The 26,439-nt window shown below is 32.5% G+C and overlaps 1 protein-coding gene and 2 pseudogenes across 2 annotated transcripts in view; 1 reads left to right on the forward strand and 2 right to left on the reverse strand.

The window, feature by feature from the left end:
• Nucleotides 1-26,439, reverse strand: part of EXOC6 (exocyst complex component 6) — a 170,036-nt gene that overhangs the window by 114,149 nt on the left and 29,448 nt on the right. For both annotated transcript variants that reach the window (XM_039871724.1, XM_039871722.1), the window contains exons 2-6: nucleotides 14,556-14,727; nucleotides 13,250-13,297; nucleotides 13,070-13,160; nucleotides 10,338-10,383; nucleotides 736-940 (exon numbers count right to left, since the gene is read on the reverse strand). In XM_039871724.1, coding sequence (XP_039727658.1) covers nucleotides 736-940; nucleotides 10,338-10,383; nucleotides 13,070-13,160; nucleotides 13,250-13,297; nucleotides 14,556-14,727 — 562 coding nt within the window. The remainder of the gene's footprint in view (nucleotides 1-735; nucleotides 941-10,337; nucleotides 10,384-13,069; nucleotides 13,161-13,249; nucleotides 13,298-14,555; nucleotides 14,728-26,439) is intronic.
• On the reverse strand, nucleotides 335-453 carry LOC120609921 (uncharacterized; annotated as a pseudogene).
• Nucleotides 23,523-24,415, forward strand: LOC120609301 (40S ribosomal protein S4, X isoform-like; annotated as a pseudogene).

The raw sequence follows: 26,439 nt of genomic DNA on the forward strand, positions 1-26,439 counted from the left end.
TTGTTTATCTATTCTCCTTTTGCTGTCCATTTGGGTGGTTTCCAGTTTTTAGCCAACTGTGAACAAAGCTACTATGAACATCATGAGGATATGTTTTCATTTCTCATTGGTAAATATATAGGAAAGAAAATGCTGACTCAAAAGGTAAGTACTCTAACTTTTTAACTGCCAAATATTTTCCCATTTGTCTTTTTTATTATTAAGCTGTAGGTGTTGTTAATTCAAGAAAAAAAAATTTGTTTTAAAAGGAGAACAATTTAGAAACTTAGCATAAAAGGGCTGCCTCCATTCAGCTAATTTTATTTATTTATTTATATTATTATTATTTTTTTAACGCCTACAGCATCTAGTATTCCTAGGCAGTCTCCCATCCAAGTACTAACCAGGCCCGACCCTGCTTAACTTCCAAGATCAGATAAGATCAGGCACATTCAGGGTGGCATGGCCGTAGACTGTTCGGCTAATTTTATACCAAATTTTACTGCTGGCAAAAATTAATGTAATACCACATAGTTGGGGAACGTTGCCAAGGAATCAGCTGGTGTGTCAAGATATAAGGAATCACTGTAAACAAAGAAAATGCTGATAAAGTCCATTCTAAATAAACGTCAGGAAAGAAAACGGTAAAACAAAACAAAAATAAGCATTTTATGTAAGTACAAGTAAATTTTGGATATATTCTATAACCCAGATTATTAAATAACATCAAATTAAAATTCTCTTTTTTAATCTCACCTGTTTCATTGCTGTTTCACCTATTTTGTCAGAATGTTTTCGAATGCTTTCCAGAAAGTCCTTGAGATCAGACATGGAGATTTCTTTAATATCCTCACGGAGTTTAGGAAGATTTTCTATCATTAGCTGACAAAACCGATATTGACTGACCCGGGGAAAATACACATTCTCTAATTGTTCCATAGTTTTTAAAGCAGAATAATACCTGTGAGAAGTTAAAAAGAAAATTCTATAAAAAGTTCTTATTACATTAATTTTACAAGTAATTCCAAATAATTAATCTGTCCAATATTCCCATCAAAAAGGTCACAGTTATAGTTAAAATAACTAAAATTAACATTTATTTCTATTTACTAAGTACAAACTATAAACCACATGAACAAGATACAAGTTGAAAATTCATGGCTTACACTAACATACAACTTTCTTATTTCATTTCATCTAAAACTATAACATCACAACATTATCATAGTCATCACAATACCTAAATGTATATGTACAATAACTCTAAATTTTTTAATCAGAATATTCAGTTATTTGACATGTGATTTCATCCCATCCACACATCATTGCCATCAAAAAAGTAGACAGGTTAGATTTAATTTAAATTAAATTAAAAATATGTTAAGAAACTTTAAAACAATTTTTACACTATTCAAGACTACTAAAAATAATACTGTCACCAAAACCAAGTAAAAAATGACAGAGAGTTATTTTTTCAATTCAACAGATATTTACTAAATGCCTATTGCTTATAAGGCACTGGTGACATGATGGATATGTAGCAATTAGTAAAGCATAGCCTGTGTCCTAGAGAAACTGACATATGCTTTCATACGCATACTTCAATGTTCTCTAGATTTCTATGAGGCAGATGTCTATGGCAGACATTACTATTAATCTATAGATGAGAAAAATGAAGCACGAAGAAACTACATATAATTTGATCAAGATACTATAACTAATTGGTAGTAGGACTGAGATTTTCCAAAACTGTAAGTATTCTACAATAATATTCACCACTAAAGTCCATTTAAGAGTAGGTAGAAGAATTATTTTAAGCAATACTCTACGTCTTCCCATTGAATTGGATATTAAAATGAGAAAAGGCATTATCTAAAAAACAACAAATATAGAAGTAAATTAAAAAGACAAAGTTGAAAAGCTATTTAAAGATATTTATGTTCTAGCCTATATTCTCAAAGACAGAGTATATTTTGTAAATTGTCACAAAATTGTACCGTTAATTTAAAAATGACACCTAAATTTTATCTTGGTTATTTAAAATCACTATAATTGTCATAATATAAACAAATAACATATACATTTGATCAGAAATTAACATACTTAGGTGATGGTATGGGTGGGGAGATAGCATTACAATGATTTTGATAATACCTAAGACATAGATTTAGATAATGTGAAATAATGAATATCTTTTCTGAGTAAAATAACATTTTAGATATAATAGATTAGTCAAGAGTCAAAGTATATTATTTGATCCTGGCCTATATTTCCTGACTTGATTTAAATTAGGTATACCCCAAAAGTATTCTCTCTACAATAAGTATGCTTTCTGAAAATTCATGGTAATATCTATAATATATTTGAAATCATAAGTGATAGAGGCTCAATGCAAAGTATTACCAGTAGTTTTTATGACAAACCACAGATAGAATCAACTGACTTTATAACACAACTGTGCCTTCCTTCATGCTGCTCATCTTTCACTTCCCATCCTGTGCTTCCCTCTGTCACTGAGGCATGAGACACCACAAGACCTTCCAAGCACCCCGACACACACAACCCAGAAATGTGAGCAGTTAATCCTAGTGAGTTAAACCCTTAAGTAATGAGAAAAGAAAAAGAGAATATTAATTCTACTTCCCTCTTCCTGAATGAAATGTTCTGATTTCCAATAGTTAATATAAACTTCCAAAAGTTCTTTGAAATTGATCAATATTAAGCACTGGCTAACTCAAAAACTCAACCTTGCTCTCCCACGTTCCCTGTCTCATTTCTCCTTCCCTCAATCCTGCTTCTCAGCTTCCTGGGGATTAAACTCCTTAATGCAGTAAAATATAAAGTCATATACATCAGGCATTTCTCTAGGAGGCCCAGGGTAATACACACATGAAGTTTATAATCTTAGGCCAAGAGCAGAAGCCAGAGACCAGATCTGAGACCCTTTGTAAAATTTAGCCACAAATTAAGCTTTATCTGTTTTGAAATTAAGAAAAATTTGTAAAATATATTACCATTTATCTTTTGGTATACATGATGCTGCATTTAAAAAATGGTAATATTAATCTATAATCACTGAAAAAATATAAAAACTATAACAAGAAAGTTAGAGGTACCTATTATCTGATGCTGCCATTCAGTAATTGCCTCAGTAACATTTGGCCACATTTATATCCAATCATATATCTACAACATTTCCAGTTCAGTATGCTCATATCTTATTTAACAACACATCATGGAATTTATCTTTAACTAAAATTATCTGGAAACATTATTATCCTATTTGTAAGTCTATTATAATTATATAATGATGTTTTAATTGTCAAGATTTTTAAGCCTCTGATTTTTTTATTTTTTATAAACAATACTACAGTAAATTCCCCGCTATGTTAAACCTCTGTCAAGTTGTCCATTTTTATAAACATGAGACACTTCAAAAAATTTGTGTGTCATCTGGTATATGGAAAATATGTGAGTATTCCATGGCCCACAAGGTACAAATTATGCCAGTGTTCTTACTTCGTTTGCCTTCTGTTGAGCATTTCCAATTCGCTAAAGTTTATCTTACCATAGAAGTGGTAACTTCAGTTTCTACTAAGTCTTTTTAAATACAATGTCCTGCATATAAGAAAAAATTACAAGATATATGAATATGCAGAAAAATTGAACCATAGTTTTTTAAAAAGTCAATGGAAGCATATATAAATGGCCTAGATCTGGGAATTTGACAAAAACTTTAAAATAACTATTATATATGTTACAGAATCCAGAAGAAAAGGTTGTTAATATGCATGAAGATATGGGTAATTTCAGCAAAGAAACAAATTACAATAAAGAATCAAACAAAAATGATTAAAACAAAAAAGTCTGATATCAGAATGAAGAATTCATTCAATAGGTTTAATGGCAGGCTAGACATAGGTGAAGAAGAAATGATTCATGAATATGAAAACAGCTAAAACAGAAGTTATGCAAACTGAAATACATGCACACACAAAGAATAAAAAAAGGAGTAGTGTCTAAAATTAGTAGAAACATGCTCAGTAAATTTGAAGATAGGTCTAAAAAACTGAAAGCACAAAAAGAAAAAAATGGAGAAATGAATTTCTGGATATTATGGAACAATATTAAATGATCGAAGACATAAATGGAGTTCCAGAAAAAAAAGAGAAAATATTGGCGAACAAGAAATATTTTAACAGCCAAAAAATTCTAAAATTGATGAAACCCACAGATCCAATAAGCTAAATAAACCTCAAACAATATAACTATGAGAAAAATCACACCTAAGCATATCATAAGCTTATAAAAACAAAAGACAAAGAGATCACTTCGCAAGTTATAGAAATGTCCTAACCACTATACTATACATCTGAAACTAATATAATATTGAACTGTAATTGAACGGAAATGAAAGTACAGCATACAGAATATAGACAATAATATTGTAATAACTATGTATGGTGTCAGATGAGTATTAGACTTATTGGAGTGATCACTTTGTAAGTTATAAAAATGTCTATTAATTATGTTGTACATCTGAAACTAATGTAATATCGTAAGACAACTGCACTTAAAACATAAATTATTTTAAAAAAAGAGAAAAATCTTAAGTCACCATAGAAAAAATGGCCTAATACAAATATTTTAACACTGATAAGAATAATAGAACTTCTCAAAAGAAATAATGGAGGGTAGAAAGTAATAAACATAATATTTAAAGTGCTGGAGGAGGGGACGCCTGACAATCTAGAATTCCACATCCAGTAAAATTATTGTTCAAAAATGGAAGTAAAATAAACACATTTCCAGATAGACAAAAGCAAAAAAAATTTCTTCAGAAGACAGATGTGTACTACAGTAAATACTAAACAAAGTTTATCATACAGTTATAACAGACAGAAGCCTGAATCTGCAAAAAGAAAAAAAGAGAAACAGAAAGGAAAAATTGGTTAAGTATAAAAGAATCTGTTTTACTAATGATTTCATGTGTGTGTATATTTGCATGTGTGTGTGTATACACATATACAGTCCCTGACTTACGATGGTTTAACTTACAATTTTCTGACTTCACGATGGTGCAAAAATAATACACATTGAGTACAAATCGTACTTTGAACATTGAATTTTGATCTTTTCCCAGTCTAGTGATATGCAATATGATACTCTCTCATGATGCTGGACAGAGACAGCAAGCTGCAGCTCTCAGCCAGCCAAACAATCACCAGGGTAAACAACTGATACGCTACAGTGAACTTCGTTGCCAGCATTTTTTGAATATTGTGTTTTGTGATTTTGCATCCCATCATGTCTATGAAATGCCTATCTGTATCTCCTGCTTCTGGTAGGAAAAAATGAAAGGCAAATACTTTTGAGATAAAACTCAAGATAATTGCCTAACTGTAGGCTAATGTGAGTGTCTCAATCATGTTTAACATAAGCTAAGCTTGGTTATGATATGTGGTAGGTTAAGTGTATTAAATGTGTTTTTGACTTACAATATTTTCAACTCACAATGAGTTTATGGAGATGTAACCTCATCAGAAGCTGAGGAGCATCTGTAGCTTATTAACATTTACAAGTAAAAAATATCTGAAAACAAGAGCACAATAGGTAAGATGACAATAAATACAATTGTACTATTACAAGCTCCTCATATTGTTGATGAAATATAGTAATATTTGAAAGTGCACTATGATAAATTAAACATGCATACTGTACTCTAGAGTAGCCACTATAAACTAAGATGTATACCTAGTAAGTGAAAGAGATAAAAAATATATATTAAAAACATTCAACTTTAAAAAAGAAAAAAAAAAGGACATTAAGAACCAAAAATAGATGAGACAAATAGAAAACAAACAGCAAGATGATGAATTTAAAATCAACCACGATAATAATTATATTAAATGTAAATTTCCAAAACCTTCATGTTCAAAATAGAGATGACCACTGGATAAAAAAGTAAGACCCAATTATATGCTGTTAAAAGAAAAAAAACACTTTAAACATAAAGACTGAGGTTAAAAGTAAAAGTATGTCGAAGATATACTATGCAATTACTAAATATAAGTATGCAGCAATAACTGTAACAACTATGTAAATATCAGGCAAAATAGAATTCAGGACACAGAATATTACTAAACATAAAGAAGGGCACTTCATAATGATGAAGGGTTATCAAAAATAAAAAATCATAAATGCAATGAATAGAACTTTGAAATATATGAAGCAAACTTTAAATAACTAAAGGGAAAACAGACAAACATATGACAGCTGAAAACTTAATACCTCCTCATCATTGATAGAACTGGCCAACAAAAAAGCACTATGGATATAGAAAATCTGAACTGCACTAACAACTAACATGACCTAATTGCTATTTCTAGAATACTAAAGCCAATTACAGTTACAGAATATATAGTTTCTATAAATACACATGAAATATTCACAAGATACATAATATACGAGGCCACTAGATAAGTTTCAATAAATATCAAAGGACTGAACTCATACACAGTATGTTCATTGGCCCAACAGTATTAAACTAGAAATTAAAATTAAATTATAATATATCTAAAGAATTCCTCAAATATCTAAAAATTAAACAACACACTTGTAAACAACTCAAGTTAAAAAACTAACAAGAAAAATTAGAAACTATCTGAAACAAATAATAAGATCCTAAGATTTCAAAAATTGTGGGATGCAACTTAAGGCAGTGCTGAGGAAAATGTATAATTTTAAATGCTTATGATAAAAAAGAGGAAGAAAGGCACATAAAATCACTTTTCTAAATTTCTCCTTTATAGAGATAGAAAAAGAACAAATTAAATCTCAAATATAAAAATAAAAATAAAAATAGAAATCAAATAGAAAAAAAGAGGAAATAAATTCAAATGTCAGATCTTAGAAAATATCCATAAAATTGATAAGCCTCTTGCCAGACAAATTAAGTGGGGGGAAAAAAAGAGAAGACACAAATTACTAAACTTAGGAGTAAAAAGTATATACATTACTACAGTTCTATAGACATTAAAAGGATAACAGGACAAATATTGCCAATAAATTCAACAACTTAGGTTAAAGTGGTCTAAGTCCTTGAAGAAACATAAAATATGTTTCTCTAAAAAAAATAAAGTCTTAATAGCTCAACATCTATTAAGGTAATGGGATTCCTATAAAAATTTTACCAACCTGCCTTTGTCAAGAAGAACAGAGCACTCTGGGCTTATTTCAAACTAGTTACTTTTTTTTCTCTCTTTGCTGGTATTTTTCTGTGATCTTCACCATGAGAATCTGGTAGAACTCCTAAAGATAAAACTCACAAAAATATGGGGGCCTTTCTAAGGCTAGGCCCCCAGGAGTTTTTATCTCTCAAGCTACTATACACTCAATCACCTTTAAGTGTTCCTTTAAGCTACTATATGCCCAATCACCTTTAATGCAGTTTCCAGTAGTGTATTCTGCTCTCAGTACTTTGATAGTATATTCTTGCCTGTTTCTCCAGATTTAGGGGCAGCAATTTGCCATGTGACCTCGGTTCTCTAATGGATCCAAAGAAAGATTTTTAATTTCCAGTTTGTTTATCTTTTTTCTTCTTGTAAAGACAGTAGTGATGACTTCAAAGTTCTTTACATGTCAGACCACAAACCAGAAGTTCCTTATTTTAAATTTTTGTTATATTTAATTTATAGACATATTTTATATATTGTTATAAGTCCTGTCAGAAAACATACTGCATATGTTTTTTTCCTAGTCTGTAGTTTCCTTTCGATTTTCTTAAGTGTGCTTTGATGAGCAGAAACTTTTAATATGAAGTCCAATTTATCAATTTTTTATAGTACCTTTCTCTGACACTTCTAAAAAATATCTTTGCTTACCCCAGGATTGTGAAGATATCATCTTATATTCTTTTCTAAAAACTCTATGATTTTACGTGGATTAAAAAAACATGACTCAACTATATATCATCTAAAAGAAACCACTTTAAAGACAGAGAGATAAAAAGTAGAGGGATGGGAAAAGATACACCATGCTAACATTAATCAAAAGAAAGTTGGAATAGCTATATTAATTTCATATAAAGCAGATGTTAAAGCAAAAAAAATTACGAAGGATAGAGAATTACATGATAATAAAATGGTCAATCAAGAAGATATAACAATCTTTAATGTGTTATGTGCCTAACAACAGAGCATCAAAATATGTGATGCAAAATTTAATAGAACTGCAAGCTGAGACAAATTCACAATTATAGTTGTAGACTCCAGTACCCTTGTAACAGTAATTGACAGATCTAGCAGGCAGAAATTCAGTAAGGCTATAACTGAATTTCACAGTACCATCAATCAACTGAATCTGACATTTATAGACTACAACAAAAGCAGAATACATATTCTGTTCAAGTTCACATAGAACATTCCCCAATATAGACCATATTCTGGGCCATAAAACACATCTTAACAAATTTAAAAGAATAGAAATCATACAAAGCTAACATCATATTTACTGGTGAGAAACAAGATGCTTTTCCCCATGAGATCAGAAACAAAGCAACGACTCGTATTCAACATTATACTGGAAGTCATAGCTAATGCATTCAGACAAGAAAATAAAATAAAAGTATTTATAATAGGAGGAAAGAAATATGTGTCTGCAGATAATATGACTGTCTATGTAGAAAATCCCAAAAACTTGACAAAAATATTCTCAGAACTAATAAATGATTATAGCAAAGTTGCAGAATACAAGGTTAACATACCAAAGTCAACTGTCTTCCTATAAACCAGCAAAAAACAACCGGAATTTGGAATTAAAAACAATATAATTTACCTTAGCATCAAAAAAATAAAATACTTACATATAAATCTAATCAAATATGTACAACATCTATATGAAGAAAACCACAAAACTCAGATGAAATAAAAGAAAATGTAAATAAATGGAGAGATATTACATGTTTGTGGACAGGAAGGCTCAATATTGCCAAAATGTCAGTTCTTCCCAACTTGATCAATAGATTCAACACGATCTCAATAAAAATCCCAGCAAGTTATTTTGTGGACTTCAACAAACTGATTCTAAAATTTATACGAAAAGGCAAAAGACTCAGAATGGCCAACACAGTATTAAAGAAGAACAAAGTTGAAAGACTGATACTACTCAACTTCAAGACTTACTATAAAGCCACAGTAATCATCAGAGTGTGGTACTAGTAAAAGGACTGACAAATGGATCAATGGAACAAAATAGAAAGTACAGAAATAGACAACCCCCTGCCCAAGAATATAGTCTACTGATCTTTGACAAAGGAACACTTCTACTTTATAGAAGAAATGCCACCCAAACAATGTTAAAGGAATGACAGAATTATAAAAATCACCGTTTGGTAACACCAATACAATAACTGATTAAAGCAAGAATCCTAAAAAAACTGGGTGAAAGGTTGTTAGGAAATGGGACTCAAAATATCACCCTATAGATTACTTATTAATTGCAAAGAAAGGTACCCATTCCTTTCACCAAATGATGAGGTTTAGCATAGCGCAGAGACCACCTGACAGTATATGCCTTCTGATGTCATAGCATCAGACGTACACAATATCACTTATGTCATACTCTTGCCAAAAAAATTTAATCTGAATTTAATCATGAAAAAAATGATTAAATCCAAAATGCCCTTGTCTATAAGACAACTGATCTGGACTCCTTCATGAAAAACAAAGAAAAGTGGGAAGACTATTCTAGATTAAAAGGTCAGAAATTATATACCAACCAATGTTTTAGGGAGGAAAAGAAGATATAAAACATTTTGGGGAGAGCTGGGGAAATATAAATATTAGATGACTGTATAATTAAAAAAAAAAATACATACTGCCCCAAACTGGAAAATAGAGAATAACAAAAGTTAGTTATTTAAAGACATAAATGTAAATATCAAAATAATCTCTTAAAAGAGGTAAAAGTTTTTGCCCCTAGGAAGGATGGTAAATGGTAATGCCTTTTTTTTGCAACAAAGACATAGAACCATTATTTGGATCTTTAAAAATGAGAATTTGTAACTCTGATAGAAAAAAGAATATATTAAAATATATACATAAAATAAAATTGAGAATAGTTTATGGTTCAAGTATTAAAAAGAGAAAAAAATCATTCTACTAATTAGTATAAATTGGTAAAGCCTAATAAAATTCAATATGCAGCACTATAAAGCACTTTAAGTATAGATGTGTATATACTGTATTGTGATAAAGTAGTTATTAAGAACTAAGGAAATCATTAGTTCCCTTTTCCAAATATGCCTTTAGTAATAAAAAAAAGATTATTAAAAACAATTAAGAAAGAAACCAACTCACCTTTTTGCATTCATCTGTTCTTTTAGCTTACTGTACATTTCCAGCACTGCATTAAAAAATATAACTTATTTTTAGCTTTCGAAATGAAAAAAAATTTTTTGAGAGATGAACATAATTATGGAAAGGAACAGCAGATTATAAACTCATTAATTTTCTCTATACTTTGATTTAGGCTTACATTTTTAAATAAAATTTTATACTTCAAGTAAATAAAAACATTTAAATTTCTATATATGTTGAACATTATATTATATATCAACACATTATATTGAACGTGGAACATTTGTGTATGCTGACACCTATAATTTAGACATTCACCTACTAACAAATAGCCTATTCAGAAACTTACTAATATATTATCTCTCCTCTGCAATGGAATTGGAAGTTTGGACTCTAGTTATTTGAGAGAGAAAGCTGGGTGGCAGTGAGATTGATTTTGACTTTACATAACAAATAACACAACTGTGTTTTAGTTCACTAAACAAAATTTACAACAAATCCACAAAAAAGAAAAACTTCAAAAGCTTGCAGCAGACACTGAATTATAATAAAGGCATAAATAAATATAACAAAGCATCTTTGTTTTATCATTTCTATCAAAGGTTTGGAAATGCAATTATTCAGTAACACTGTTATAAACTTTAGCAAGAGGACATTTAGCAATGCCATCAAAAAGGTTTTAATGCAACTATATAAGTTAACTATTCATCCTTAGTAGAATTTCAAAGTATAAAGTGAATGATTAAATTATTATTGGCTCATCAACCCAGCTCACATTTTCCTAGACCAAAGATACAGACAACACTTTTTGCTAGATTTACTATAGTTTTATGGCTACCCTCAGGGGTCTTCAAGTTTACAAAAGATATCATTTACTTGTCTGAAATCCATAAAAACTGCAAGGATGGCTAGAGTGAACCAGTCCTAATTCTGTGTATCACTATCATAGCCCCTATATCAGTAATATTTCTCACATTTTCCAACCAAAACATTAGAGTGAACACAAACCTGGGAAAGAGTATAAAACTTCTACAAGTATAAACTTGCTTTAAAGTCTCCTGTTTTATCTCAATTCTTGAAATTTTCACATCTACCTTATAGTAGTCCTATAGTTTTCATACAGAAATAATGTTTTCCTCAAATATAATCAAGGAAAACTAATGTACTAGGAAAGTGCATTGTTTATTCTGTGACCTCTTATATCCTCTCATATTCATAATCTGAGGAGGTAAGCAACTGTACAGTAATTGATGGCTTATCTTTATTCATACTGATTATAAGATCCTTCAAAGCTAGAATTATGTCATTTTCAACTTTGTATTTCCAATATCTACCATAATTCCTGACACAAAAAAGTATTTATAAGAGGATAATTTGGTAGAAGGATAGATGGAGGAAAGGAAGAAGTTCTAGATGTGGCTATTAGTAATACAATATTTAAATTACATTAACTCAGACTTCCTCTTCAGCACTGAAAGCAAAGACAGTAACAGTACCAATAATCTAACCTCTACTTCCCTTTATTACTCTATTTCAAATAGCCCACCGGGTGAATAAGGTGAATTCAGCTTCTTTCTTATTTCATCAGTACCTAATATTTTAGGCTATTTCCATTCAGGGACAAAGCATTCAAACTTAGAAACTGTCTTCATGGCTACTTCAGTGTATCTGATGGTAGCAAAGAGGTATTATTAAACTTTACTATAGGTTTCTCAACCCTGAAACCTAATATAATGAACTGACATTTTATTTACTCAAAGTTAATATGCAGATATCCCTGGTCCATCAGTGATTAAACTGAGTAGAATTTCAATGATTCTATAAAAAAAAAAAAAAAAAAGAAGGCTATTCTCACAAGTCAGAAAACTAATTTTTAGCTAACAAGATCTGCTGACAGTTTTAAGATATAATTTGTATTCTAAACTAAATATATATTATATGATTATTATATACGAAGCATCTCATTCTATTTCCCTGGATGTGGAGGTTTGGATTCCTCCCTAAAAAATAAGTTTAAAAATGGGACACAGAGATAGATTTAGCTTACTCTATTAAGAAAAAGATGACATACCCTTGCTTCCTTTTGTTTGAACAGGATACATCCAGGTAAAGAAAATACTGGTTAGTTTCTTCAGAATTTATTTGATGTCCCAGTAATATTTGAGCCCTAACAGAAAGACCAAAAACTCAGAAACCTAAAATCTCAGTCTTTCCAAAATACAGGAAGAAAGGTAAAACCTAAGAAGGGAGAAGACCTAGCACTTTTAGGTGTTTTCCTACCTTATTAGCAAAATGAGACTATGACCAAAGCAAAACCAACCTGCTTAAGGGTCAAATATAAAACAATGGAAAATTAGAGGTAAAAATCTAGGCAAATTAGGAAAAGACATGAAAATGTAATCTAAAGACACTCTCCCCATGGGAAAGTATTCTGAGGAAAAACAAAGTTGGGGGTGGGGACAGAAATCCTGGACAAAGGACAAACTAGGCAGAAAGGAAACAGAAAGGTCAAGGCTGATCTAGGAGACGGATGTGACAGATCATCAAATGGGCTTTATAATATAAGAAAACAATGAAACTTCAGAGAATAAAGTGGAAAGGAAGGATAACCATGGGCTTTTGAAAGGCAATCATCAAATATCTGTAATGCCATAATAAATAACGACTATGCATTATCATTAAATTATAATTTTAGCAAGCCAAATGTTATATTATCAACAAGTTTAACTCACCTGGAAGGCATAACTGCAATTTCTCTACTACAGTTGTAATATTCCTCTGCTGAATTCTACATCGAATAATATCTTCTGTTTGGACTATCACCTTAGAGAAAAAGAAATGTTCATATTTTTAAACCAAACAGTTAAATTGTATCCACAGACTGGTACACAAAAAATGTATCATTTTCTCACCTCCTTTCCAGCATCTTGAAATCTTCGGTTCGTATCAGTAACTTGTACCTTAAAAATAATTTCACCTTAGTTAGACAAATATGCATAAAACTGCCCTGATGTAACTGCTCACCCTTGTAATCAGATCATGCTTCATGAGAAACTTAGAACAAAGAAATGCAAATTCAAATTAACTCTACAGCTTGAACTTGAACTTTTGATTGAAAAGGGCTTTTAACTTCAATTACTTATGACAGTTCTTTTTAACAGATTCTGTGGCAAACTTCTCAAATTTACTCAAGATTTTTGAACTTTACTTGCTTCTCTAAGTCTGTCAAACAATTCAAATCACTGACCCAATTGACCACTGGTCCCTTTTTGATAACTTCAATGAGGTCTATGTGCCATTCATTGTCTGTAGGAAATGGTGATTGCATTTTACGGTAATTAAACATTCATACTTTGCTGAATGCAAACACTGGGTGGTTGATTAACATCAAACACGGAAATCTCAATCCACAGCAACATTTTAATGCTGCAGGTGCAGGAAAAGCTCAACCTCAAATTTTCCCACATATTAAGTGACTCATTAGGTCATCATAGTAAGGAAGCACATTCTGGTTTATTAAAAATCTCATTAATTTCTGAACAAAGATGCTCAGTGACCTCATTGATGCTGTATTTGGTCTCTCGTTATCTGAACATCCTTTATATAATGGTTTTCTAATCATAACCTTTGGTAAACCAGGGTCATTCTGTCTGCTAAGGTCTCCAAATGTAAAGAAAGATAAATAGGACAATTCTTAAAACTAAATATTTTGTATTCTGACTGAACAAATCCAGGTCTCATTTAATAAATGTTTTTGCTGTGTGGCAGAAAATGTAGACCAACTTTAAGAGAATTACACATTGCTATTAAACTTCAAAATAGTTTCAATATTACTAAACAACTTCAAGAACACAATCATATATAGTATGTTTTTAAAGGTGTTTAGAGGATAGTTTTTTATCAATATTGTACTAATTGTCATTTAAAAATTTCTAAAACTGCAAATGAGGCCTTTCATTGTAAGAAGTTTTTTAGTTCATTTCCCTGCATGGAAGGAAATCCTAAGTCAATGCATTGCTAGCTTTATCAAAAAAGGGATTACTCCTGTCATTAGCATGACAACTGTGTTAATAAAGCATAAAGAGCACTCCCAAATATATATGAATTCACTTCTTAAAAGTAGTACGGTTAATAATGATTTGTACATATGCACTATAAACTAATACTTGAATAATTTAATGACAGTAAGGATAAGCAGAATTTTAACATGTTTCTTACCTTCAGTTTTTCTGCATCAGTCCTTACTTTAAGGAGTTCTGTAATAGCATCTACAAAACCCTGATGATGAAAATTACACATCTTTTCAATTTCCTTGTCATGATTACGGATACAAGCATCTAATTTTTCCATAAATTTCTTGTGTGCATTTGGTTGGTCATCATACACAGACCTGTATGTATATAAAAAGAAAGCTAACATTAATTTCCTAGTTCACCAAAATTTATTCTTTATTAAGCTTAATCTTTGCAACAGCAAGTATCTTAAAATTAAATCTCTGAACAGATAAACTGGATTGGTAGTACTGTAATTAGTAGAAATAATTTGAGTGAAAATATTAATTTCTTTTTGAACATGTTAATATTGAAACCACAAGCCCTCTAGATATATCACTGGGCATCTGGAAATAAAGGTATGAGGCTCAGGAGAGGAGTCTTTAACATACTAATGCTCAAAAAACAATCAATAAGTGAATGATTAAGGAATGAATCAACAGAGTTCTGATTTCTACAGCATTTATTCTGTTATCATAATTTATTCTAAGTGCTTTATATAGTAACCCTTTAATCTTCACAAGAAGCTTATATTACAGGTATTGTTATTGTCCTTGCTTTACAGATAAGTGACAGATGATGTAACTGTCACAAATTCCACAACTAGCAATTGAGAGCTGGGATACTAATCATGGTAGTCTGGCTCCAGAGTTCATATTCTGAAGTATAAGGCCATATTGCAGTCACCACAATGTTCTCTAAATATGGCATACACATTCCTACTGTATCTTAGCTCATGTTGTCTCCATATAGAGGGCACCCTCCCCCTACCGCCATGCGGGGAAGGATTAACCTTGCCCAAAGAAAGGTTTGGCCCTTGCCCCCAGATCCTGGGAGGTAAGCCTTTGGAATGTCCTGCCTGATAGATGTCTTTGTTTCCTTTGGGGCCTTGAGCAATGCCAAACAGTCTACGCTAACAATGTGATTTACAGTGGGTGGGGACCTTGGGCCATAGTATCAGCTCTAGAGGGGCTGGAGACTAAGGTCAGCAACACAGGCAGTCAGCCGTGTCTATGTGACCAACCACAGAAAATATTCTGGACACCATGGCAGGGGTAAGTTTCCCTGGTTGGCAATACTCCGTAAGTGTTGACATACATCCTGGCTAGAAATAAGTGGTGTCCAGATGACTCCACTGGGAATAAACAACTGGAAGCTACTGCCTGGAACTCTCCTAGACTCTGCCTTATAAGGCTTTTCCTGTTGTGAATTTTAATCTGTATCCTTTTGCTGTTACAAACAGTAACTGTGAGTATAACAGCTGTGCTAAATTCTGTGAATCCTCCTAGTGAATTACTGAACCTAAGGGTAGTCTTGGTGTCCTCCCAAAAATGCACGCCCCCATCTGCTGCCCATTGTTTGAGGTTCAGTTCAGGTCCCATTTCCTCCAATAGGCCTTTGTCAATCACTTCCATGCCAAGTAAACTTTTAATCTGCAGGATAGGTAAATTTATAGTCCTTTCTACCCATTTTGACATGTGTGTATATATGTATATATATGTGACTTTATATACCTATATATATGACTTTACATTACAATTTAAATGTTTCATTATATGCCATATATTTTGTTTCTCCACATAGACCATAAGCTCCCAGAAGGTAGCCATTATGACTTAAGTGTTTAATGATTACCTAATATAATACTAGAGAGGGCAGTATCGGATAGAATTATTAAGTAATTGGGCCATTAAGAGCTGAGCTAGAACTAGGCTCTGATCTTGGACAGCATCTTTTCTACTTATACTACTATCTCAATCTCATCTAGCCTTGGAGTTTAAATTTCAGAAACATGCTAACACCTAACATATATATTTCTAGCCCTGACCTCACCTCTGAAATCAAAACTCATATGTCTCTCCAATTGGATATCTGAGAAGCACAGCAAATCCAACTCTATCTTTACTATCTCCATTGGTATCACCCTTGGACTAAGCCATAGATACATCTTACCTAGATTATTGCCAAATACTTCCTAATCAGTCTCCTTGATTCTGCCCTTGCCCCCTTCAGTCTGTCCTGAACACAATAGACAGAATGATCACATTGAAATAGTAATTGAATCCCATGTCTCTCTTCTGCTCAAAACCCTATTTTTCTTACAGCAGCCCATAGAGCTCTACATGATTTTGCCCAATGTTATCTCGCTGACCTTATTTCCTACTTATTCACCACTTTACTTATTCCATGCCAGCAACACTGGCCTCCTAGTGGTTCCTGAAGCACACCAAGCACATTCCTGTCCTATGCTGTGCCCATACAGTCTTCTCTACCTGGATCACGTTTCTCACATGTAGCTGCCTTCTTCACCTCCTTTAGGTCTGTTACCCCCTTCTTGACGAGGCCCTTTCTAGCTACAATATCTACATTATAAACACACACACACACACACACACACACACACACCACACACTTCTCTTTTCTGCTTTATTTTCTCTCCTTTATTTTCTAAAATAAAGGAGTTACTTTGTCACTGCATCTTACCACTGTAGAATATACTCTCTATTTCACACTTTATATTCTGGCTTCCCCTACTGGAATGTAAGCTGCATTAGGCCACAGAATGTTTATTTTGTTCCCTGTTGTATATCCAGCCCTAGAACAGTGCCTGTCAGAGAGCAGATGCTCGATAAACAACTGATGAATAAATGGGTATATAGATGGAATCAGAAAGGATATTATTAGCTGTTTGACCTCTGGTAAACTACCTGACTTCTCTAAATTTCAATTCTTTCAACAATAAAATAGGAATAAAAAAACAGTATCTACATCAGTGCTATAAGGATTAAATTAGTAAACATATGAAAAGTTCTTAGCACAATAACTTGACATGCTGTACATAGTGCACAATATACACTGACTACTACCATAGTATGCACTTAAGAGACAACCAAATCCTTGTTAAACGAGTTAACTCCGCTGAATAACTGAGTACTTGCTACAAATACCATATATGGCTAACACTCAATTATCCATGCTAAAGGAGCTGACTACTCCCAACACCTGCCATTTGTATAGGGCCTTTTGCATTTTTTACATCTAATGCTTCTTTTATTTCTTATACCACACCAGAGAAAGTATCACTGCTCCCTTTTCACAAATGAGGAAAAGGCACAGAAATGGTAAATGACTTGCTCAATGTAACCTAGTTAGTAACTAAGGCAGTACTAGAATTCCTACCTGTGCTTTTCCTACAATTAAAACATATAACGAAAACTCTTAAACAAACAACATTATTCCAAAGAAAAATCTACATGCAAGAGGAAGTTTATCTAATTGACTTTGGTATACCATAAACAAAATTTTATTTCATTAATTATGAGCAAGTATTACATCCTTTAAGTAATATATATGTGCTTCTAAGATTTTTTTTTAACATATTTTAATATTTATCTGGCTCTTAAAATACCAGGTAGTGAACAGAACATACCAAAGAACTGGCTTTTTTTTTTTTCCTCTAGAACAGTTGTAACACTGTAGCAAAAATCTAGCAAGAGATTTCAGGACTGCCCTACTACAGTGTTCCTCCAAAGAAGGGTTTGACTGTTTGTGAATGCAAAGACAATACTGTTAACTATTTTAAAAATAATAGTAACAGATCCAGTTTTTCCCCAGAGTGGCCATGAACAAGTAGAACCAGGTGTCATAAATGCAGCCAGCTGAGCCAGAGTTCCTGGCCCACTTCAAGGAACGAGTTGGCTACAAGGAAGGCCCCACACTGCAGAAACCAAGACGTGAAACCTAGGCGTGCCAGATCCATTTTTAGGCATAAGGAAGGCGGCCACTTGCTCTGGGTGGTACAGTGGAAGGACCCAAGGAGCTTGGATCCTAATGGCACACCTCCAGGAACTACTGCACCAAATTCTGGAAGTGCTAAATGAGAAAAAAACAACACCCTCTTACTTAAGCCTCTGTCAGGTTTCTGTTACATAAAAACTAAACAAGACAGTGGTCAAATGTACTTGTACAGAAACCTCCAAGTGTATTTCTGATGATTCCTTAGGATGAAATGATGGAAGAAGAATTACTGGATCAAAGTATTTGAATATTGTTTATCTTTAATCTTTAGAAATATTTTCCCAGTTTTATTGAGAAATAATTGATATACATCATTGTATAAGTTTAAGGTATACAGCATAATGGTTTGATTTACATTATTGTGAATGAAAAGTATGTGAACATTTTTAAAGTTTTTAATGCTTACTTCCAAATTGCTTTCTAGAGGGGTTTTTACTGTTTTGTTCATTTACAATCTACAAGAGCTCACTTCACTTCATCCATGATAACAGCTCACCAGCCATAGGCTGGTACCAGCTATTTCATTGTTGTCAATTTGATGTATTGAAAATAGTGTCTAATAGTTAAACTTAATTGGCATTTTCTTTGATTTTTGAGGGGGACTAAACTGTTTTTCATATGTTAACAACCATTTTGTATTTTTTTAATTAACTTTTTGTTCGTTTTTCCATTAGTATAGTAATATTCTTACTAATTTGTAAATTATGTAATCTATCAGTCTTCTGTTGTTCTGTTTCCCAAACTCTGTATCAGATAATCACCTATCCATCCTTTGGTGTGTTTTTCCAATTTATTCTCCAGTTTTAAAAATGAGAGTACTATTGTTTTATAGTATTTCAAGATTCTGACAGTGGATCTACTATAGCAAGTGAACGCCTCTTTTTCTATCAATGTTATTAATATGGATAAAAACAATATCAGAACATATGCAATACCCACCCTCCATGAACAAAAACCAAAGCCTGAAATGGGTGAATTATTCTCATTCCATGCCTTTTGCTGGTAAAAATAGAACCATAAGTCTCAACAAAGGAAATAAAAATAACATTAAACAATTAGTACTATTAATGTCTACCTATTACTAAGTCTTAGTCTCTCCTGACCCTTGATAACCATTTGCTTTTCCACACATGAGTACAGCTGCACCCAAAGCTGACACACCCACTTGTCATCTACAATCCCTATCAATGGGAGCATTCTGAGCAGAGTACGCAGAACTAAAGAAGTAAAGATGAGGAACATTCTAAACCGCAGAAATAAATTTCATTTAAAGAAAATGCTTAAGGATCTGGCAAGTTCCAGAATCCAAAATTCATCAAAAGATAGAATGCTGGCCCTGGAAAGGACACTACAGAGTTCAGAGTTCTGACTTTCTCAATTTAACAGACCTAGCAAAAATCTAAAATCCAGCATGCAAGCACTCAAAATGGAATTAATCACTAAATGTGGTTGATTTAACCCTTTACCCACTCTGATAAAAATAGTAAAAATAACTAGTCTAAAAATTTGCTAATAAAGCCAATAATAAATAGCTGACTGAATAGAAAGAGGCAAGAAAGGAGAAAGGGTGACTATGTATAAGAACACTTATAAAGCAAAGAGAATAAAGCAAAAGCAACTCTTATCCCAAAAACTACCTGACATCATATCCACAGCAGGAATTATCAATCTCTCCTCTGAAGGGATCTATGTATAACTATAGAGATAATTTGGAGAGACAGCTGAGGGAGAAGATATGGAAAAAAGCAGAGAAATATGCGCTCCCTGTCAACAATTCTCCACAGTGACTTCAGTGATTGAAAAGGAGTCGCCTCTGCTGTTACTGGCTTAATGTGGTGAAGATTAAAAAAAACAAAAAACAGTAAACACAACCAAGTACTCACTATTAAGTGCTTTACATTCCTTATCTCATTAATATTCACTATAGTTTTATGATCTACATTCTGTTAGCATCCCAATTTACAAATGTAGTTTATGAAGATTAAGACTTCAAATCTAAAGTCACACAGTAGTAGGGCCTAGATTTTTAACCCCAGGTCTACCTGACTCCAAAGCCAGTGCTCTTAACCATTATGTTATATAGACTTTCCAATCAGAAATGGTGATAAACAGCAGGGAACGCAAAGAAATTACTGGCATAGCAACTAACCAGATCACCTTTGAAGATCAACAATTGAGAATGACTCAATAGGGAATCCCTGATGTGCACTGTTGCACCCATCAGGTGAAATCATCCAGTGGACAGAAAAAGAGGATGAGAACTAAGGCATTGCTAATTGTTAGGCAGTATTAAATTACAAATGCAACGAAATAAGGAAGAACAAAATATGTAATATATAAAATTGAAAGCTTTGTACTCATCTGACTTCAGCTAAAGGGAATCTGAAAAATCTATTTTTCTTTTTTCTTTTCTTTTGTCTTGGAATGATAATCAATATTCTCTGAAATTTTGATTTGCATGTTAAGAAAGGAAATATCATTCATTGCTATTCATTCTTTGAACCCTAAGTTGGTTAACAGTTGTACCTTTCTAATTAATATACTAATGTTCCAGATACACTACTGTTCTAAATTTTCAAGCAATACACAATTTTAATGAAAATAATTTTCTTCTTTCAAAATGTTCCCCAGAGTTTTCTGTTTATTGTCAAGTCTAATCATGTTCCTATAAATAAATACACATAGATATATGACAGAACCAGAAAGAGTAGACATTAGAAAGTTGGTAAATTTTCCACTATCCCAGAAACACTCATACAGCTTAGTGCTCCATATACAGATAATGACTTCAATATAAGAATTTAGTCATCCCTTGCAAAAGCTTAGCACAAGAAAATCTTACTTCTGGCAAAATATATTGCTAATCAGACCAAAAAACATGCAGATGCAAAATCAATTTAAAAGAAGAGATAACTTTAAAATTTCATATGAATAGAAAACAAGGATTATACTACACTAAAGATTTACATATTTTAATTCTGGCAACTAAGAATGCATAAAAACAAAGTATACGTCTTAAAAGCATAGCTAAAACAATTTTTAAGTACAAATATATTAATTATATCTAATCTTCCACATCCAAAGCAAAGTATTGAAATATGAGTTATCACACAGTGTGTGATCATCTGATGTCAGTCTTACAGAATTTAAACAAGTAAATGATCTTTCAGAAAGCCTTCTTGAAGTCTATGTATAGGGCACCATCTAGCGGTAATTAAATATAAACATAAGAAAACTAATGTCATAAAAATGTTAAAATTGGTTCACTGAAAATTAATACTTTTATCATCAAATCAAATGCCTTAATAGAGGAACTCAGGCTATTTCAATTTTGAACAGATTCTATATTCTGTTAAGATAAATGACTTATTAATCATATTCCGCAGTTGTTTTTTTTTTAAAGGAAAACATCTTTTTCAAATGGATTCAAACACTGACAGGATACTATGTGAAAAAATACTCTCTTATTACTGGTAAATATTAGGATTTTTTTGGTCGAAATCACATAATACCCTTATACTATTTATAGTACCTATCACTGTATCTTCATTGTTCTAAAAAATTCCATCACAATAACTGTGAAGAAAATGTATTTGTTTTCTAAGAAAAGATTTTTTAACTCTTACTAAAATAATGTTTATACTTTGAGAAAACCTGATATAATCTTTAAGTACCCATCCCAATTTCTCCAAATTACCTATATTTATTGGAGTACTATATTTCCTTTTCTAGACAAAATAATAATGGCCTTTGTCTAAGAATCTTTTGTTCTCCAATAGAATGGTTATTCAGGTTGCATAACCACGAAAGAGCACAGCTAAGGCCTAGGCAGAATACTGTGAGAAGATATTCACCTAGAGTGACCATCATTAAAATGCTAGTCATTAACAGGCTTTCCTATAAATTTTATGAAATGTCAATCAGCTGGTTTCAAGAAAAAAATAATGACGTTAGCAAGGAAATAGACTTTCAAAATACTGAAAAACTAAAGGCAAAAATACTGTTGAGGAATCCCTGAGTACTGACACTTTTTTGCCTTCTGGTGTTAACATTTTCTACAAACCTTTATCAGGAAATAAAATTTCACTGTTTCATCTCTGACAAAACTGTATCAGCTACTTTTGATTTCCACTGGATGCTTTTTAATGTCATTTTCTATTTTTCCAAACATTAACCACATTTTTTTGCCTATTCCTCAAATGAGACATTAGTCTTAACTTTGTACTTCTAATACAAAAAATTGCTTTTGTATCCTTTGAGCATTCTTTATTCTTTCAGTCCACAGGCATTTTTACTATTCCTTCACCAGTGTTTCAAATGGCATATCAAGCTTAATTTCTAGCATATCAATCTTAATTTTATATTTATAGTAGTTAGCAATTAAGTATTTCATATTAACAAGACTGTTTATGATACTTTTCAGCAAGTTCATATTTACACTGAATGCTTTCCAGAGTCTAGGTACCAATCATCTGATTAGTACTGAAATTTCGGTTACAAACTATAAAATATATTTTTCTGAATTTATTAAACAATTAACCACCCTATGATTATCAGCTTTTGACAAATTAAACATTCTTAAAAAGACTGCTATGAAGACAATGTTAAAAGTAATCACAAAAAAACTGGTCAGAAATTTTCAAAAGCTATTTAAACTATCCTAACAAATACAAATTGCTTACTATCAACCTCAAAAATAGTTTTAAAAACAAGTTTTTGGATGTATCACACTACTTGATATCAAATTATACTACAAGTTTATAGTACTCAAAACTGCATGGTACTGGCATAAAAACGGACACATAGATCAATGGAAAAGAATAGAGAGCCCAGAAATAAATCCACGCCTATATGGTCATTTAATTTCAGACAAAGGAAGCAAGAATACGCAATGAGGTAAAGACAGTATCTTCAATAAATGTTGGGAAAACTGGACAGATACATGCAAAAAAAATGAAACTGAACCATCTTCGTATACCACATACCACATTCAAAATGGATTCAAGACTTAAAAGTATAAGACCCAAACCATAAAATTCCTAGAAGAAAACATAAGTAGTAAACTCTCTAACACTGCTCTTAGTAACATATATTCTGATATACTTTCTCGGGCAAGGGAAACAAAAGAAAAATGAACAAATGGGACTATATCAAACTAAAAAGTTTTTGCACAGCAAAGGAAACCATCAGAAAAATGAAAAGACGGCTCTTTCCATGCCCAGTGCAGCCATGGCTTGTGGTCCCAAGAAGCATCTGAGGCATGCAGCAGCTCCCAAAAATTGGATGCTGGATAAATTGATGGGTGTGTTTGCTCCTCATTGATCTACCGGTCTCCACAAGCTGAGAGAATGTCTCCCTCTCATCATTTTCCTAAGGGACAGACTGAAGTATGCCCTAACAGGAGTTGAAGTAAAGAAAATGCCAAGGTCCGGACTAATGTAATCTACCCTGCTGGTTTTATGGATGTCAAAAGCATCCAAAGCAGAGAGAATTGACAAGACCAGAGAGAATTTCCATTTGGTCTATAACACTAAAGGTTGCTTTGCTGTTCATCGGATTACACCTGAGGAGGCAAAGTACAAGTTATGCAAAGTGAGAAAGACTTTTGTGAGCACAAAAGGAATCTCTCATCTGGTGATTCATGATGCTGGCACCATCCGCTACCCCAATCCCCTCATCAAAGTGAACAACACCATTCAGATTGATTTGGAGACTGGCAAAATTACTGATTTCACAAAGTTTGACACTGGTAACCTGTATTTGGTGACTGGAGATGCTAACTTGGGAAGAACTGGTGTGATTACCAACAGAGAGAGACACCCTGGCTCTTGTGATGTAGTTCATGTGAAAAATGCCAATGGCAACAGCTTTGCTACCCAGCTCTCCAACATTTTCATTATTGGCAAAGGCAACAAACCATGGATTTCTCTTCCCCATGGCAAGGGTATCCATCTCACCATTGCCAAAGAGAGAGACAAGAGACTGGCAGCCAAACAGAGCAATGGGTGAAGTGATCTCTAGGTGACATAACTGGAAGTCTTAGTGCCTAATTAAAGCTAAATATAGCATGGGAAAAAAGTGAAAAGACAATCTATTGAATGGGAGAAGATATCTGTCTATGATATATCAGATAAGGGGTTAACATCCAAAATTTATAAAGTACTCATACAACTCAACGCCAAATAAACAATCCAATTTAAAAAATTTAGACCTGTATTTCTCCAAAAACGACATGCACATGGCCAACAGACATGTGAAAAGATACTCAACGTAACTAATCATCAGAGAAATGCAAATTAAAACCACAATGAGATATCACCTTATACCTGTCAGAATGGCTATCATCAATAAATAAATAAAAAAAACAAGTGTTGGAGAGGATGTGGAGAAAAGGGAACCCTTTTTTTGCACTGTTGGTGAGACTGCAAACTGGTACAGCCACTATGGAAAACAATTCAGAGAGTCCTCAAAAAGTTAAAAATAGAACTACCATATGACCCAGCAATTGCACTTCTGGGTATTCATCCAAAGAAAGCCAAAAAATATATTTTGAAAAGATACATGTACCCCTATGTTCACTGCAGCACTATCTACAATAGCCAAGATATGGAAGCACTTTAAGTGCCCATTAATAGACAACTGGGTAAAGAAGTTATGGTACACATTTACAAGGGAATATTACTCAGCCATAAAAAAATGAAGTCTTACCAATCGCAGTGACATAGATGGACCCAGAGGGTATTATGCTAAGTGAAGTAAGTCAGACAGAGAAAGACAAATACCAAATGATTTCACTTATAAGTGAAATCTAAAGAACAAAACAAACAAAATGAAAACAGACTCATAGATACAGAAAATAAACTGGTGATTGCTAGATGGGAGGGAGGTTGGGAGGCTGGGTGAAAAAGGTTGAAGGGATTAAGAAGCACAAATAAGTAGTTATAAAATAGTCACAGGGATGTGAAGTACAGCATAAGGAATATAGTCAATAATATTGTAATAACTATGTATAATACCAAGTGGTACTAATCAGGGGGATCACTTCGTAAATTATATATAACCACTAAGCTGTACCCCTGAAATTAATATAAAATAATGTTAAAAAATAAAGCAATAAAAACAAGTTTTTGGTTTATCAATAAATATAGTAAAGTCAGCAAATTGGTCATGCAACATCTAAGTTATTTTGGCAATTAATTTAAAGCCAAGATTTAAACATGCCTTTACATAAAAGCGCATGAATTTTTAGTTTACGTTCTTTCAGAATGAGGCATGCATAAACCCCAAATATAAAAAGGCAGTCATAGAGCAAAAATTAAGCTTCTGAGATCAATCATTTCATCATACATATCCAATTTTGCCCAGATAAAGACATTAGCAGTTCTCTGTGATGGAACCTGGAAACTAAGGGAAGATATACTGAGATATTCTATCTGTTCCTATCTAGTGACCACTTCGTTTTTGTATCCTTGGCTATGTCAACTGGAAATTTAATCTAATCTTTCAGTGCAACGGTCTCTTCAATACCAGTTTATAATCCTCTTGAAACCCTGCAGCTAGAGTCAGAAGTGGGACTCTCTTCAGAAGCCTTAGATACATTTAAAGTGCCCCAAATTTTAGTAACATCCATGTGAAAAACAATGGGTTAAAATATTATTCGAAGAGTTATCATTTGGGAGAATGGCCCCTTTATCCATAAAGTCACATGATTTGGAATTCTTTTCTTGTAAACAAAAAATAACAAAGATATCATCTCCCTATCTTAAATACATAAAAGGCTTGTTCAAAGTATCACTCAATTTTGGAAAAAAATATATTTCTACCATATTATTTAGCAATATAAAATAGCAAGAAAGAAAATGGTCCATACAAAAGTGCCCAGTACTTCCAACATTTTCCAATCATTTCATCATACATATCCAACATGAATAATAACCGTCACATAACTTTCCCTGATACTCTGTAATTCAGGAGCCAACAAGAAATGAAAAAGCTTCAAGGCAGTAATATCCAGATTAGAGAAAGGAAAATGA

This window comes from Pteropus medius, unplaced genomic scaffold (genome assembly GCF_902729225.1).
Source record: "Pteropus medius unplaced genomic scaffold, Ma_sr-lr_union100, whole genome shotgun sequence".
Classification (NCBI taxonomy): Eukaryota; Metazoa; Chordata; class Mammalia; order Chiroptera; family Pteropodidae; genus Pteropus; species Pteropus medius.